Source organism: Mastigoproctus giganteus, chromosome 8, assembly GCF_048544385.1.
Source record: "Mastigoproctus giganteus isolate SK-2022 chromosome 8, ASM4854438v1, whole genome shotgun sequence".
Classification (NCBI taxonomy): domain Eukaryota; kingdom Metazoa; phylum Arthropoda; class Arachnida; order Uropygi; family Thelyphonidae; genus Mastigoproctus; species Mastigoproctus giganteus.
In genome coordinates, this window is record NC_143582.1 from 218020863 (window position 1) to 218039165 (window position 18303).

At 37.0% G+C, this 18303-nt stretch overlaps 1 protein-coding gene across 1 annotated transcript in view; it reads right to left on the reverse strand.

Annotated features, from left to right (window-relative positions):
- Positions 1–18303, reverse strand: part of LOC150082292 (uncharacterized) — a 125433-nt gene that overhangs the window by 83096 nt on the left and 24034 nt on the right. The window contains exon 4 of the mRNA XM_090380110.1: positions 1294–1398. Within this exon, the coding sequence (XP_090236236.1) occupies positions 1294–1398 (105 nt within the window). The remainder of the gene's footprint in view (positions 1–1293; positions 1399–18303) is intronic.

The following is an 18303-nucleotide window of genomic DNA, read 5'->3' on the forward strand; positions in this document are numbered from 1 at the left end:
TATTTGGTGGTGACGGGTTCGAACCCCAGTCTAATCAAGAAGAGTGTACTAGGCACTGTTGCTCCTTCCCACCTGGCTACGGAGGCACCACTAATATTGGCAAGTCTTCACTGTGTGGCATTGGGGCAATACAAAATAGCATACTGGATGCATATCAATTCTTTTATCTTTAGCATTCTTATATACTGGAATGTCAAACATAAAAAGATAACAGTCATCATGACAGTTAAGAGCTTCTTCCAAATTCAAGGAACTGCCAAACACACATTCTTTCAGACCACCACAACGGAAGCAAGGCCCTTGATTTTTCTTGATTGGCCACAGCCATTTAAAAAAATGATTCATATGTGCTACAAAGCTTAAACTACAAAATACTACCAAAAATCTTGTCCTAGACCTGTATATGGGCTGATGTAGTACTTGCAAACATAACACAGAAGGAATTTGGGCCATGCTTTCTACTTTCAGATTGTTATGGCTAGCACAAACTATCTTAAACCAAAGAAAACATTATAATTTATATGCATTTGAAAATAACAGTGTAGCACACATAGAAATTATGTAAAGTCAAAATGTGCCATTTCTTCCAAATATCATGATTGTAGAGCAAAACCAACAGCAAAAGATAGACTGATAAGTATCCTGACCATAAGAGCCAATTACTGAAAACCATATAATATGAATATGTGATGAAAATTATATCAGAATTAAACTTTTAAAAAACCTATATTTCCCATATGAAGTTGATGGCATTAGGCAATTGAAGGGGGATTTATATAGATATTCAAAAGCAATATTTAAATTTTTTTTATTACTTGCACAATTGTTTATGGTACTATTTTTTATAAACAACTGATATCATGCACTTGTGTAAAACTGTTTCCATATAACAAATACCATCTTCTCATTATAAGGAATAAAATGATAGTTTGACTGGATAAAATCCCTTGCTAATTCACAAACTAAAAAGAAAGAAAAAAAAAAAAAATTTTATGAAACAACGGATTTTGTTCCACGGCTAACCTTTAGCCACTTGGGCTTTGCTGATATCATAAAGAAAATCACCAGGGACGGAAACTTGATTTAGTAATGAAAATATTATAGCTTGCATTTAGCCTGGAAAAAAGCAAAGGATTTTTATCTAGTCAAATTATCACTAGTTTTACCACCAAGCTGAATACATATTTATGCTTTATATTGTGTGACAGAAAAAGTTAAAAGAAAGAATTCAATCAAAATTTGATATATCTAAAAATAAACCTAGAATGAGAATAAAAATCGAAGTTATAATACCAGTAATTTTCCACGGCGCAATTCTTTATAAATATCTGATGGCAGAAATCCCAGTATGCCATCCTTGTCTTCATTTCCACGCTGAGGAAGTCCACTTGCAAAGTACTACAAAACAAATGGAAACAAAGACTAATTCTTGACAGCCATATAATATGAAAAGTATAAAAGTATATAAGAACTGAACTTTCTTAGAAACTTATTTTTCCCATATCAATCGTCCAATGACTTTGGGCAAAATATACAAGGGGGATTATAAGGGGTGTCCAATTTTAGACTATATCCACTTCTTAGGGGCTGCAATTTTGAGAACTTATTTGTCAAGTATGCAAGGCAGACTGTAATGGTCAAATCAGCACAGCTGCCCAGCTGAGTTTCACCCACAACATACATGAATATAAAAGAGCAATATCTTTTTAAATTATAAAAGTGTTATGCTGACCTTCCAGAGTTGTGAAACACTGGCTGCCAGTATTTACAATGTATAGTAAATGCAATGGTTTTAATGTTTCAGAAGAACAAACTGTGTTACCATGGTATCCCACTACTTTTAAACAAACCAAATGGCATCACTGACAAGTTAATCTGCCATTTATTTAAAAGATAAAACAATGTAGTTGTATGGTCTTAGCAAGCAGCCATTGACACAATTAACAAGCCATTTAAAGCATGTGTCAGGCATGGACCCAACTGTATAAAGGCATGAAGTTGTAATTTGACACCAGCAGGACAAATGAGATAAATAAACCATTTCCAACTGTGCAAAAGCATCTTTCAAATAAATTTATAAAATACTAAAGCTTTTGATAACACTAAAGATGTTACTCTTTGAAGAATGTGAACATTCAGATCATAATGCATAAAAAATTATGGTATAATGAAAGGATTTACCAAGAAAGGATTCAGTTTTGCAAATTGCAGCATCTGTAGACTAGGTGAGGTGATCATTACCATTAGTAGAGGCATATGATGCAAAAGAGCAAGCTTATGCAGCTTCAGCCAAAAAAAAAAAAAACACACACACATACCCATTTCACCCCTCCGTTCGTTCCAAATACCTGTCCAGGTCAGCCTTAAATTTATTTAGGCTATCGACTTCCACAACAAAAGATGGAAGTCTGTTCCACCAACCAACAACCCGCTGGCTGAAGGCAAACTTCCGCACATCTATCCTACAACTGTCTTTCCTTCTTTGATTAATCTGAGCAAGAGGAAGAATCCCATCAGCATTGAGAATGCTCAAACCATTCAAGGCTTTATACACCTCAATCAGATCACCTCGCAGGTGCCTAGTCTCCAGACACTGTAATCTGCAAAACTTACGCCTTTCTTTGTAAGAGCAATCCTTCGTTCCATTCACTAATCTTGTTGCCTTTCTCTGTACAAATTCTAACAGCTCTACATCTTAAAATGAGGCCTCCAGACCTGTATACAATACTCAACTTGTAGCCTGACCATTGCCTTATACAAGGGGATAATCACCTCCTTATCCCTGCTAGAAACATTCCTGTATATCATTGAAAAGACACCATGAGATACTCTTGCAGACCGCCTCCACTGCTCAGAAAACTTCATATCTGCCTGCAAAATTACCCCCAGGTCCTTTTCATTCTCTACCACTGTCGGTGAAGTACCACAGAGTTGAAACATTACTCTGGGGTTACTGCTTCCCATATGTAGTACTTTACATTTGTCAATGTTAAACTTCATTTGCCACCTCTCAGCACATCTGCTCAACTTTTCTAGATCCTGTTGCAGCAGCGTACTGTCATAAGTGTCCTTAACAACCTTACCAACTTTCGTATCGTCTGCAAACTTGGACATTAAGCTTGATATTCCATCATCAATATCATTTAGACTATGTATATAAAGTGCTTAGCATCATAATACACAGCCATTTCTGTATAAACAGAAAATTTTTAAGGTGGCATCGTTTTAGGTTATATCTCATATTGTGAATACCTTCACAACGAGTTGCCATGATATTGCACTACTTCGAATAAGTAACGCTTCACCTAAGGAGAAGACTAGTGTTACTTATTCTCAGATAGGTACCACCACCCAGACAGCACTGTTTCAGGGCTATTTGGCCCTTCGTCAGTGAGTGGGTAGGTACCCAAGTGATGCAATGATGGCAAAAACAGTTATGAAGTATAACTCCACAATATGAGAGATGCCTGATGGTGTATGATGTATTTAGACTAAGGCGCATTTAGGGCTAGAGCCTCAAGCTGCACATCGTTTTAGGTTATATCTCATATTGTGAATACCTTCACAACGAGTTGCCATGATATTGCACTACTTCGAATAAGTAACGCTTCACCTAAGGAGAAGACTAGTGTTACTTATTCTCAGATAGGTACCACCACCCAGACAGCACTGTTTCAGGGCTATTTGGCCCTTCGTCAGTGAGTGGGTAGGTACCCAAGTGATGCAATGATGGCAAAAACAGTTATGAAGTATAACTCCACAATATGAGAGATGCCTGATGGTGTATGATGTATTTAGACTAAGGCGCATTTAGGGCTAGAGCCTCAAGCTGCACATCGTTTTAGGTTATATCTCATATCGTGAATACCTTCACAACGAGTTGCCATGATATTGCACTACTTCGAATAAGTAACGCTTCACCTAAGGAGAAGACTAGTGTTACTTATTCTCAGATAGGTACCACCACCCAGACAGCACTGTTTCAGGGCTATTTGGCCCTTCGTCAGTGAGTGGGTAGGTACCCAAGTGATGCAATGATGGCAAAAACAGTTATGAAGTATAACTCCACAATATGAGAGATGCCTGATGGTGTATGATGTATTTAGACTAAGGCGCATTTAGGGCTAGAGCCTCAAGCTGCGAGGCTCTAGCCCTAAATGCGCCTTAGTCTAAATACATCATACACCATCAGGCATCTCTCATATTGTGGAGTTATACTTCATAACTGTTTTTGCCATCATTGCATCACTTGGGTACCTACCCACTCACTGACGAAGGGCCAAATAGCCCTGAAACAGTGCTGTCTGGGTGGTGGTACCTATCTGAGAATAAGTAACACTAGTCTTCTCCTTAGGTGAAGCGTTACTTATTCGAAGTAGTGCAATATCATGGCAACTCGTTGTGAAGGTATTCACAATATGAGATATAACCTAAAACGATGCCACCTTAAAAATTTTCTGTTTATACAGAAATGGCTGTGTATTATGATGCTAAGCACTTTATATACATAGTCTAAATTTGTTCGCAGCTTGAGGCTCTAGCCCTAAATGCGCCTTAGTCCCAATATCATTTACAAATACAGAAAACAACAATGGACCCAACACTGAACCCTGAGGGACTCCACTAATAACATTAGTCCACGAAGAGCAGTGTCCATTGATTGCCACTGTCTTCTCCCACTCAACCATCCCTTTATCCATAGCAGCAATTTGCCTCCAATGCCACACTGCTCCAATTTGTGCCAGCAGTCTTCCATGTGCAACAGTATCAAAAGCCTTTCTAAGATCCAAATATATGATATCAAAGTTATTCCCTGCATCCAGTTCCTTTGTGACCATATCATAGTATCCAATCAAATTGGTGAGACAAGCTTGCCGACCAGGTTAGCCAGGTGGGTCAAGTGCCTGTCTGGCAACCCAAATATCGCGGGTTCGAATCCCGCCTCGGGCTTGGATCAAAGTAGTGCAAAAACCTTTGGAGGTGCATTATGGCCACAGAAGCCGATGCACCAACAACTACCAAAAAAAAAAAAAAAAAAAAAAAAAGACAAGACTTTCCCTTAACGAAACCATGCTGTGTCCGAGCTATAACTGATGCCTTGTCTAGATGATCCTGCAGTGCTTCTTTAACCAGTGCCTCCATTAATTTTCCTGGAACAGAAGTTAAACTAACAAGTCTATAATTACTTGTGTCGCCCTTTGATCCTCCTTTGTGAATTGGGGTCACATTTTCACATCTCCAGTCCATGGGTACCTCCCCTGAGTCCAAGGAAGCTCTCATGATTATGGCTAAGGGTTTGCTTACTTCCTTTAATATAGCTGAATAGATCCCATCCATCCCGGGTGCCTTTTTTAGGTTTATCTTCAACAATTTCTCCTCCACTTTCCTCTCAGTTATTACAAAATCATCTAACTCACGTCCAGAATTTAATTCACCTCTGGCATTATCCTCCCTGAATAACTCCTTGTGTGTGAATGTAGATGTAAAATATTCATTTAGTTTGTAAGCCACCTGAGCAGGATCATAAAGAGTTGAACCATCAATATCCAGTGGACCAATCTGATTCATCCCTTTCCTTCTAGAGCAGGGGTGGGCAACTTTTTTCGTCAGTGGGCCGAATGAAATTTTCGTATCATGACACGGGCCAGAATAGATTAACGATTTAACAAAAAAAATCAGAATCTAAAAAAATGTTATATTACTTGAATTACCAAATTATTAATGTATTTTTAAAAAAAAGTAAATACAATATTTAAATAGGAGCCGATTATAGATAGGTACAGATAAGAACTATAATTTGGAATAAACATTTTTATTGTTATGATAAAGTAAATGCAGAAAACAAAAACTTTAATGTGAGGGATTACATTTGGAATGTTCCTGATTTATGATTTCATCAAAATTGGGATTCAATTCACTATCATTCGTAGAATTGCTCCTAAATTTTCATCTGTTATTCTTGATCTAATTTTGCTCTTTGTATTTTTCATTAAAGAAAATGTAGTTTCACATAGGTATGTCGATCCAAAGAATGCCAAATATTTCTGTGCATTATCCAGAATATTTTTAAACATTTCTGGATTTAACGAGGCGTAAAAGTCCGTTAATGTTTTTTCAGCAAATTGATTCTTTAATATTAAATTTGATTGTAAATTTTATCAGTTCCAACTGGATACAAGGTAGTGCATCATTGACATTAAATTTAAATGGTAGGCTTACTAAAGATAGATCTTTAAAAATTTTCTGAAAATCATCAAATCTTGTAAATTCATTAATTAAGTCACTTATTATAGCCTCATATTTCTTAAAATCAGCACATTTCAAGTTTTTTTCTCTTTTTTGTAAGGTTGGAAAGTGAGTTAACTGTTTATTTTGGAATTGTTGCGAAATAACTTGTTTTCTCGTAAATGATGTGACATTTGTATACATATCAAAAATAAATAGTCCTTTCCCTTGTAATAATAAATTTAATTCATTTTGATGCGAAAACCAACAGAGAAGGAAAAGTTGTTCAGCCATTGTTCATCTTTTAATTCACAAAATTCATTCAGCCTGTCCTCAGCATTTAAGAAGTTTACAATTTCATCCAACATATCATGAAATCGCTTTAACACTTTTGCAAGACTAAGCATCTTATATCCATATGGTAAGGAATATCAGTAAAATCGCATTCAATTTCTTTCAAAAATGTTATGAATTGCCAGTGGTTTAAAGCTCTTCCACGAATAAAATTAACTTCTTTCGTTACAATCGATATAACATGCATCAGTTTTAGAACTCTTTTGCAAAGGGTTTCTTGATGAATTATACAATTTAAGAAAATTATTTCTTTTCCTGGAATACACTTTATTTCACCGCTTATTCTTTTTAATAATCCAATGTTTTTTCCTGTCAAACTAGGACACCCATTGGTTGTGATGTTGACAATTTTGTCCCACTTTATATTGTTTTTGCAAAGCTTCTTGAAGAGCTATAAAAAAATCTTCGCCAGTCGTTGTGTCTTTCATAGGATATGCAGAAAGTAATTCCTCCGTAATTTCAAATCTATGATTTATACCTCAAATAAAGATTAAAAGTTGACTCATATCGATAATGTCACGACTCATCTAAAGCCAGTGCATGGTAAGTACAATCTTCCAATTTTAACTGATCGCATAAATTACTTGAAATATTATCAATTCGTCTCACAAGAGTTCTTCGTGACAGAAATTTTTTCAAACATCAGTTTTTTTTTTTTTTTTTTTTAATCAGGGCATAATAATTCAGCAATATCTATCAAACATTCCTTCACAAATTCCCCGTCAGAAAATGATTTACATTGTTTTGCAACCTTATGTGCAACAATGTATCTAGCTTTTGTCAGAGCTCTATCTGTATTTGACAAAATTTTCAAAATATTTTGTTGCTTACGCAAACCACATTTTAAATTTTCTGCTTCAATTTTCATTTGTTCCAGTGAAAATAGCTTATATTTTATGAAATGTTTTGTTGGAAAATGCCTATTTAGATTATTCTTTAAAAACGGAAATAGTTTTGTTACAAGCCAAACAAACAGCTTTATCGTCTATATTTGCAATTAAATATTTGAATGTCCAATTATCATTAAAAATTGCAGCGTTCGGCATCAATTTTTCTTTTTTTTAAATGGCTCATTTTATGGGCTATAAATTATATTAAATTAAAAAATTGTAATAATTAGAAAAGGCATAAACCGGCTTATAAAATATCTTGCACCAATATTATTTTTTTCAATAAGAAGTCAAACCCAAAGGAACTTCGTTCGATCGATGCTACAATAATAAATAGGAAATAATACTCTTTGACACTGCGTAGAATCACCTGGCTAACTGCGTAATGCTGTACGCTGCACTGGCCGCGATTCCCAATTGAACCAAATTAAGCCAAACGTTTACGGCCAGTGTAGTCAGGTATGGATTTTCTATATTTATGCATTTACGGAGGGGGCTGGATTCAACATCGTCATGGGCCAGATGTGGCCCGCGGGCCGGCTGTTGCCCACCCATGTTATTGACTTTACATAGGCAAAGAACTCTTTGCTGTTTTTTTGCATCCTTTGCCAAAGATTTCTCATAATCTCCCTTTGCCTGCCTAATCTCCTTTGTAACTTGGTTACAGACCAGCTTATACCTATCATAGGCTTCATGTTACCCATTAATTTATATGTATCCCATGCATTTTTCTTCTCTGCCACATGTCTCATTAGTTTATCTGACATCCATTTAGGCCTAAACCTTGAACAATATTTCTTAGTTGGTATGTAAAGCCTAGTAACTTCCAAGATTAATTCTACGAATGCTTCCCATTTTGAATTTGCTGTTGACAACATCATCAGTTGGTCCCACCGTATAGAATTTAAATACTGTCTCAGACCACTGTAGTCGCCTTTACGAAAGCAAAAACCCTTCCCTTGACCCCTGATGGTAGTTACCTCTTTGAGTAAATCCCACTTCAGCACACTGTGATCACTGCCACCTAGTAGTTACTTTATCTGCAGATTCTTAATGCATGAAGAATCACTACTGATAATCAGATCAAGAGTATTACTCCCTCTAGTTGCCTCTCAAACATGCTGATGTAGAAAACAATCATCCTATAAATCCACAAAAGCCTTGTTAGTCTGTGAGTGACCAAACCCACAAATTCCAGTCAATATCCGGGAAATTAAAATCCCCTATTATAATAAGACTCTCTGATTTACTGACCCACTCTTATTTCCCTGTACAGTTTCTTATTATATTCATCAGAGTCATTGGGCCTATAACACTGATGAGTATAATGAGCAATTGTGCAGAGAAATAGAGTGGGTCAATATATTAGAGTGTCTTATAATGGGGGATTTTAATTTCCCAGATATTGACTGGAATTTGTGGGTTGGTCACTCACACACTAGCAAGGCTTTTGTGGATTTATTGGATGATTGTTTTCTACAGCAGCATATTCGGGAGGCAACTAGAGGGAGTAATACTCTTGATCTGATTATCAGTAGTGATTCTTCATGCATCAAGAATCTGCAGATAAAGGAACCACTAGGTGGCAGTGATCACAGTGTGCTGAAGTGGGATTTACTCAAAGAGGTAATTACCATCAAGGGTAAAGGGAAGGGTTTTTGCTTTTGTAAAGGTGACTTCGGTGGTCTGAAACAGTATTTAAATTCTATTTGGTGGAACCAACTGATGATGTTACCAACAGCAAATTCAAAATGGGAAGCATTCAAAGAATTAATCTTGGAAGCCGCTAGGCTTTTCATACCAACTAAGAAATATTGTTCAAAATTTAGGCCTAAGTGGATGTCAGATGAACTAATTAGACATGTGATAGAGAAGAAAAATGCAAGGGATACATATAAATTGACATGTGACACAGAAGCCTATGATAGATATAAGCTGGTCTATAACCAAGTTACAAAGGAGGTTAGGCAGGCAAAGGCAGATTACGAGAAATCTTCGGCAAAGGATGCAAAAAAAAAAAAACAGCAAAGAGTTCTTTACTTATGTAAACTCTAGAAGGAAGGGGATGAATCAGACTGGTCTACTTGATATCGATGGTTCGACTGTGGATAATCCTGCTCAGGTAGCTAACAAACAATAAATATTCTGCATCGACATTCACACATGAGGAGTTATTCAGGGAGGGGAATGACAGAGGTATATTCAACTCTGGCAGTAAACTAGATAATCTTGTAATAACTGAGAGTAAAGTGGAGAAGAAATTGTTGAAGATAAACACAAGAAAGGCACCTGGGGTGGATGGAGTCTATCCAGTTATATTAGAGGTGGCAAAGGAAGTAAGCAAACCCTTAGCCATAATTATGAGAGCTTCCCTGGACTCAGGGGAGGTATCCATGGACTGGAGATGTGCAAATGTGACCCCAATCCACAAAGGAGGATCAAAGAGAGACACAGGTGATTACAGACCTGTTAGTTTAACTTCTGTTCCAGGGAAATTAATGGAGGCACTGGTTAAACAAGCATTGCAGGATCATCTAGACAAGACTTCAGTTATAGCTCGGACACAGCATGGGTTTGTTAAGGGGAAATCTTGCCTGACTAATTTGATTGGATACTATGATGTAGTCACAAAGGAACTGGATGCAAAGAATAACTTCGATATCATATATTTGGATCTTAGAAAAGCCTTTGATACTGTTGCTCATGGAAAACTGCTGCGCAAATTGGAGCAGTGTGGCATTGGAGGCAAATTGCTGCTATGGATAAAGGGATGGTTGGGTGGGAGAAGACAGAGTGGTAATCAATGGACACTGCTCTTCGTGGAGTAATGGAGTGGGGTCCCTCAGGGTTCAGTGTTGAGTCCATTGTTGTTTTCTGTATTTATAAATGATATTGATGATGGTATATCAGGCTTAATGTCCACGTTTGCAGACGATACAAAGGTTGGCAGGGTTGTTAATGACACTATACTGGTGCAACAGGATCTAGAAAAGTTGAGCAGATGGTCTGAGAGGTGGCAAATGAAGTTTAACATTGACAAATGTAAAGTACTACATATGGGAAGCAGTAACCCCAGAGTAATGTTTCAACTCTGTGGTACTACACCGACAGTGGTAGAGAATGAAAAGGACCTGGGGGTAATTGTGCAGGCAGATATGAAGTTTTCTGAACAGTGCAGACGGTCTGCAAGAGTAGCTCATGGTGTCTTGTCAATGATATACAGGAATTTTTCTAGTAGGGATAAGGAGGTGATTATCCCCTTGTATAAGGCAATGGTCAGGCCACACCTTGAGTACTGTATACAGGTCTGGAGGCCTCATTTTAAGATGCAGAGCTGTTAGAATGAGTACAGAGAAAGGCAACAAGATTAGTGAATGGAACGAAGGATTGCTCTTACAAAGAAAGGCATAAGTTTTGCAAATTACAGTGTCTGGAGACTAGGCACCTGCGAGGTGATCTGTTGAGGTGTATAAAGCCTTGAATGGTTTGAGCATGCTCAATGCTGATGGGATCCTTCATCTTGCTCAGAATAATCACCTGAGAAGGCATAAATTCAAATTGAGGAAAGACGGTTGTAGGATAGATGTGAAGAAGTTTGCCTTTAGTCAGCGGGTGGTTGATTGCTGGAACAAACTTATATCTGTCATTGTAGAAGTTGATAACTTAAATAGATTCAAGGCAGAACTTGACAAACGTTTGGAGCGAGTGGATGGGTGAAATAAGGGTGTTTTTTTTTTTTTTTTGTTTTTTTTTTAGCTGATGCTATATAAGGTTGCTTTCTTGCATCATGTGCCTTTGTTAATGCTAACACACTCTTACTCTCAATTTTGATCTCCCAATGTTTATGTCACACCAAACTGACTCAACGCTGCACTGTCCAACCATGTCGACTGGCTGCACTTCCTTGGATTTTATGTGTTTCTTAAATAATAGCATAACTCCTCCTCCTATCCTGTTTATCCTTCCTGTATACATTGTACTCCCCAAATTCCAGTTCTGCATCCCTTATATCTGTGTGTGACACCACGTCTCTGATATCTGCCTTTGATGTTTTGACCAACACCTCAAATTCATCAAATTTATTTACCAAACTTCTAGCACTGGTGTACATGCAAGTATTTATGCACCTGTTCCTATTCTTAGCTACCCTAATGCAACCGATGTATTTACTTGTACCGCAATGACTCCCATCAGTCTCTGATATACCCTGCATCTTGTTTTCCAAGCTGCTGCTCATTCCAATCTGATTGAGATGTTTAAGGCTTCAGCAAGCTCAATACTGACGAAATTCCTCCTCTTGATCAGACTGCACACGAGGAGGCAAAAATTCAAATTGAAGAAGGATGGTTGTAAAATAGATATGAGAAAGTTTGCCTTTAGTCAGTGAGTGGTTGATTGCTGGAAGTTGATAGCTTAAATAAATTGCAGGAAGAACTAGACAAACTATTGGAGGTGATAAATGGATTAAATGGGAGGGTTTCTGAACTAACACTTTGCTGTTGATGGCAAAAAATCTATCCAGAGGCTGATTCAGGAAGAACGTATAGTGAAAAAATTCAACCAAACTCACTCCCAAAGGAAGAATTTGCTAAAATTATTTCCGTCATTCCTGGATGCGAGGATTGTGACAAAAAAAAAAAAAAAGACACTAACTGATGGCTTTTATTGGATGCTCCCAGTCAAGGGTCTCAAAGGTTATCAGATGACGACACTTTCTGCTCAGATGAAAGAAGAAACTTCTGGGGATTATAGTGAAGACGAGGAAGTTCCCATTGAAGAAAATCACAGGGCCAACAAGTAGCGAAGCCATTACGGCATTAAAAACAGCACTGAAATGGGCAGAAAACCAGGAAGGATGTGATATAATAGAATTGATATTGTTAAAGAACTTGAGATTTAGCAGCAAAAAAAAAGGTCACAACAAACGAAACAAAACACAATCAAACATTATTTTAAAAAATTACTTTAAATTTTTTCCACAAAATTTGCAGTAAAATATGTATCTGACTATACAGGGTGGCCATAATTAAAGTATCCCTATTCAGAGCTCTCTATATCTCTAAGTAATAAGCAGAATGCCACCAAAATTAGTAAGTAAACTATTCAAGGCATGGAGAGAAGGATCCCATGGAAAAAAAAAAAAAAGTTCCAAAATTTGTCGATGGGGGATGGTCTTGTTTGTAACTCTGTTTTGCCATTTGGCCTATGCTGGCTTTAATCTTTAATCTATTGATAAGCTACTCTTTTCCTTGTAGCCTTTAGTGTTATTAGCATTGCATTTACTATTATATATATATATAAAATGTTTAAATGAAAAGAATGGGGAGGAGTATAGAATATAGACTAAAAACTGCAATCGAATCTACAGAAAAGATGAAAAAATAAGGAAGTACATATCACTGTATAACTCATAACCTTAATGTCGTCTTCAGGGGTCAACCACTGAAATCATAGGAAAGACAGCAATATGTAGGCATCTGTTTCTGACGTGAAATACATGCTAGGTATACTGTGGTAGTGGTATGAAATTTTGAAATTAGTGGTTAAAGAGATTAGTCCTTAGGACTATAAAGTCTGGATCATGCACGAAAAAGGTGAGTGCACATTTCATGGCTAACCCAACAGAGGTGGAAAGAAAAAAAGAAAAAGTTACTACGAGATAAATGGAGAAATATAAAGAATAGTATAAGTAACTTACTGAAACCGACAAAGTATGTGGCCAAATGAAACCCTGAAGACGTAAGATGATTAATACAGACTGTATACTGTAGTGACCTTGTGTGTCAAAAGTTGGAGTCAGTAAATTAAAAAAAATGTGTGTTGAAAAACTCAAATTAAATTTGTGAGGAAAAACGTCTGAGGATAGCCAGGAAAATTAATTGTATGGCAAACAGGTGCTTGCAGGTAGCGGTTAACAGGTGCTACACTTTGTGGAGGCCAAAAAAAGTTTGGTAAAGCAGAAAAATCGCATCTTGATATTGGATTTGGTAAACTAATGGCTCATGACAATTAAAAATTTAGGGTAGTAGGAAAGTAAAAAAAGGTACATTAAATACGAGGAAAATAGACTGGCTTGGGCAGTTCAGGGTTGCTACACCTTACTTAATTTCTTATACAATCAATATATATATATATATACACAGGCTGGCCTCGATTAACACGATTAATTCGTCCCGTGAGCGCATCACGGAAACACGTTAATCAAATATAATAATCAATAGGAAAAATTATAATTGGTCCTTGACCTTCTGGAGGGTCTATAAAGAATTTTAAAAATACCTTTTAAATAACTTTTTAACTGTATACAATGTAAAAGATAATGAAAATAATTATGGAATTAAATGTTTATTGCATAAAACAGTGGTTCGCAAACTGTGCGCCGTGGAATATGTTAAATTTTCGAGCGAAACACAGCGATACTCGACATCTGCCGGATACCGCTCGAACTACTAGCTTGAGGTAGTTCACAGTTTCAACATTTCTTATTAAGTTGTTTGGACCTAACTACTAAACGGAACTGTTAGGTATTTCTTTTGGTCTGGGTGTGCCGTGAAAAAATTACTGAGACACTAAGGGCGCCATGAACCGAGAAAGTTTGGGAACCTCTGACATAAAATACACAATAAAGAAATGACTGTTGCGGAAATATTTTGAACAGTGTTGACTTTCTCTTTTCATCAATCAATTTCCAATAGCTGACAACAATCTTCTCTGGGCCCTGGCGAAATAAATATCGCAGAGAACCTCAAACCTTTTGTTTGAGGTTCTCTACGATACGAAAGATTTCATCTAGTTCTTTTACCGTTATCTCCTTCGCAGTAACATTTTCATCTGGCTCATTTAAAAATTTGAATTTTTAAATGCAAGTCTGCATTGACTTTATTAGCGGGAGACAAACAAGTAATACATCTTTTTCCGATTGTGGATGGAACACACTGAGGTGGGCAGCAGGAAAAGTTTGTTTATTGTCCGTCTGACGCGTGGTAAGCTTAACGCCCGATTCAAATCTTTTTCAACTATCGCATAAAAAAAAAAAAAAAAATCGCGTTAACCATATCCCCGTCCATTGGGGTACGTACCAGCCCCAACTGGGTTCAGCAAGTTAATTCTATAATTTTTACTCTAATTACAGAGCTGAAACTCGCTATAGTTGGAGCCAGAACTGTTTTCTTGAATTTTCCCACTTAAATTTTCAAAACCTTCTATTGAATTTCACGCAAATGACAAAAATGTGACATCGAGTATGCATTTTTTTAGGCCTTTTCAATTAATTTTTTTACCCCCGTCCTAACCAGCCTAGAGCTTATGAAACCTGACACTTGATTCGTTTCTTGGTGTAAAGCGCACGAATTTTTTACAGAGTAGTAGTTCTGATAAACAACTCTGCCTGAATACGAGCAAAGCGTGGGAAGTAATATCACGTGACGTCACCCGTACAGCTACATCAAGATGGGAAGGGAGAAGTGTAAATAAACAAAAGACGAACGGGAGCTACTGTGAGTTGACATAACAATAAAGCGATACAGTAGCAATAACAGCTAATGGAAGGTGAACAGATCGTATATCCTATCTTCAACGTGTATTGCTCCTACGAACAGAAGATCAAGGAAATTCATCTGTTGGAAACGGGAAAAACTGATAACACTGCAATGCACATTTGATAAAAAAAAAAAAAAAAAAGTTTGCTTTATTGTAACTGTTTTTAGTAAACAATATCGGAACAGCAGTTTCCTGGGTTTGATCTTCTAACCAAATTTCGAGAAAATATTTCTATTTATAGCTGCGTTATAAACTTCGAAAACTGGTGCATCAAAAGAAAGAAAAAATCATCCGCTATGAATTTCTTTCTTTCTTGAAATGTGTATTTTTCACAAAACTGCAATATTTGTAACAATACAAAGCTAACAGATTACAAATCACGGGCTGCTCAAAAAGTATCGTTAGAAGATATTTGCTTGTTACGCTTCAATGTCATCGCAAAGAGAGGAATTGTTTTAGTTCAGAAGCCGAATTCACTATCCACGGTCATAAAGCTGTTCTGAGCTGCAATAAACAGATAAACTCCACTGACAAATAGACTTACTCCCCATCACTTTTATTGTTTTACTGTGGTTTTTGGCAGATGAGTCGGTGACTGCTAAATGCAGTGCGGTTTCTTGTATTCTCTCTCTCTCTCTCTCTATTTCGGGATCTCTGACCGTGTGGTCATCACGGAATATAAACAGAAAATTTGTTTGTCGGAATGCTGCGAGCTCCTGTATTGTCAATCGTATTTTCAGTTTATTGTGATCAAACGGGTTCTAATTTTGAGTGATTTGACTGTGGAAGAATTTCCTTAGGTGTGATTAATAGTTTCAAGGTGAAACTATTAATATTAAGCTTTTGTGATACAAATACAGCTATCTGGTTAAGTGAGTGTGGTTTACCACATTGGCAGAGCCAATATGGCTGCCAAGTGGTAACGATCGTCGGCGGCGGATCTGTAGATTTGGCGGGAAATGTAAATCATGTTTCTTCTTATTATTTTTTTTTGCTGATAGATCAAGAAAGTTACTGTAAGTACAAATAATATTGTTGCTTTAAACCTAAAAGGAACAGTTCAAGAACACAGGATTTAGAAGTAGGAATTATTGAAATACTGTAGTTGTTATTACTAATACATTTGGAAGTTGCTTATTTAATAATACTAATATTAATCTATTTGTGAGTTTTTGATATTAAAGAATTACGTAAGATAGAAATCCTAACGGTATATGATCTTTAGACAGATCCAGCGGGGAGGGAGAGGTTACTTCACCCCTACTCCCACCTAAAATTCCTCAATCTCATGGCGATATACGAAGGTTAGGTGAGTTTGTATATTCTAAAAGTATTGGTCACAAGCAGTTAAGACCTGCAGCTCAGTTGGTACGAGAGCAGAGCACAGGTGGTGAGTTAATTGAAGTGGAGGGGATCGGGTCTATTCTCACCCCTATTTTGAATACTGATTCAAGTACAATGACTGATGAATGTGAAAATTATGCAAGTACAATAACTGATGAGTGCGATAATATTCAAGATGCATCCTCTGTATATGCGGTCATTTCTAAAATGCGAAAAGATATCACAAGTTTTCTTTTCGGGGAGGCTAATAAGGTGACTAAAAAAAAATGGGGATATCATTATGGACAAATGGTGTAATTTGGAGACTGTAACAACTGCATTATTGATAGAAAATGAGATTGAAAGCCATTAATGAGGAAATTGATAAAAGAGCTCAATTGCTACAAACAGTGTTACAAACTTTATCTGTGGTCTCTGGTAAACACATTGAACAGGATGAAGGGAAGAACATACCAAAGTCAGATGTAGATACAGATGAGTTTCTGACGGATAGGTTACATATACAAGAGCCTGTGCGTACCTATGCTGATACTGTGAGGGGTACTATTGAGAAGGGTGTTTCTTCTAGTGACGTTATTAAATCATCTAATAATGTTCTAATAATTAGAGCTTCAGATACAAGTGACTTGAAAACAAGTTCTGATGTGAAAAATGTAGTTACTACAACTCTTAAAAATGATTTGAAAATGTGAAAGTGAAATCTTTGCGACTTGTTCGAAATCGAGGAGTGGTTATGGAAACAGCTACGAAATCAGATTTGGACTGCTTAACTTCTATGGCGGCGTTTTCCGAAGCTGGAGTGATCACTGGCGTTCCTCGTAAAGGTAATCCATCAGTCATAATTTATGATGTCCCACGGGATCTTTCAAAGGACAATATTGTGGATAATCTCTATAACAAGCACTTGATAGATTACGGTTTCACATTGGAAGAAGTGAAGCAACAAACAGTTTTTCGTTTTACTACTCAGGCCAGGTCGTCATCGCTAGTTCATTGGGTTGTTAGCTTCTCACCTAAAATTTATAAAATGTGTCCTCCCTGGACAGGTTGTTTTTGACTTGGAGTTCTCATAAGCACCGTCCTTATACAATAGTCACTAAATGTTTTCTGTGTCTTGGGTAGGGACATACTACGCAGTATTGTTCGCATGAGTCCCCATCTTGTGGACATTGTGCGCGAAGTGGACACGTATTTAATGAGTGTCCATTTAAGGAAGAGACACCTAGTTGTATCAACTGTAAGAGACGTAGGAAGGAATATCAGCACTCGGTTAGGGACGGCACATGTCCTGAGTACTTACGGGCATTACAGACGGCACGATTAAGGACTGCCAATGAATAATAGTTATAATAAAAGTTTTATTCCCGGAGGTGGAGCTGCTATTAGAGATAATGATGTTCTTGCTGATTCTCCTGCGTCTTTGCTTGCAGGTATTTGGATTATGCAGATTAACGGTCAGCGTTCTAGAGCAGTATCGGACGAAATTCGAGTGTCTGCTGAGCAAAATGCTATTGATATTATTGCAATTCAAGAGCCTTATACTGTTAAAGTGCAACCTGGATATACTCCAAAGGTAATGGGATTTCCACTCACTGCCTGTATAATTCAATCGGTCTCTGAGGAACTTAAAACATGTATTGTGGTGTTAAATAATCAGCTTGATATCACTATAATCAATGGTTTATGCAATAGAACGGCTACTTGTATTTTGGTTACTTGGGTCCACAGAATGTCATAATAACTTCTGACGTAAATGCTAAATCTCCACTCTGGTTTAGTAATGGAAGCGATCGTCGTGGTCATATGTTGGAGGAATTTATTATTAATAACAGCTTAAATGTAATAAACCTACCTCAAGTAGTAAACTTTTTCCAGCTCTGTTGGAGAATCAAATATTGATGTGACATTAACTAATTTTCATTTTAAAGCAGTTGTTCGTGATTGGGTGGTG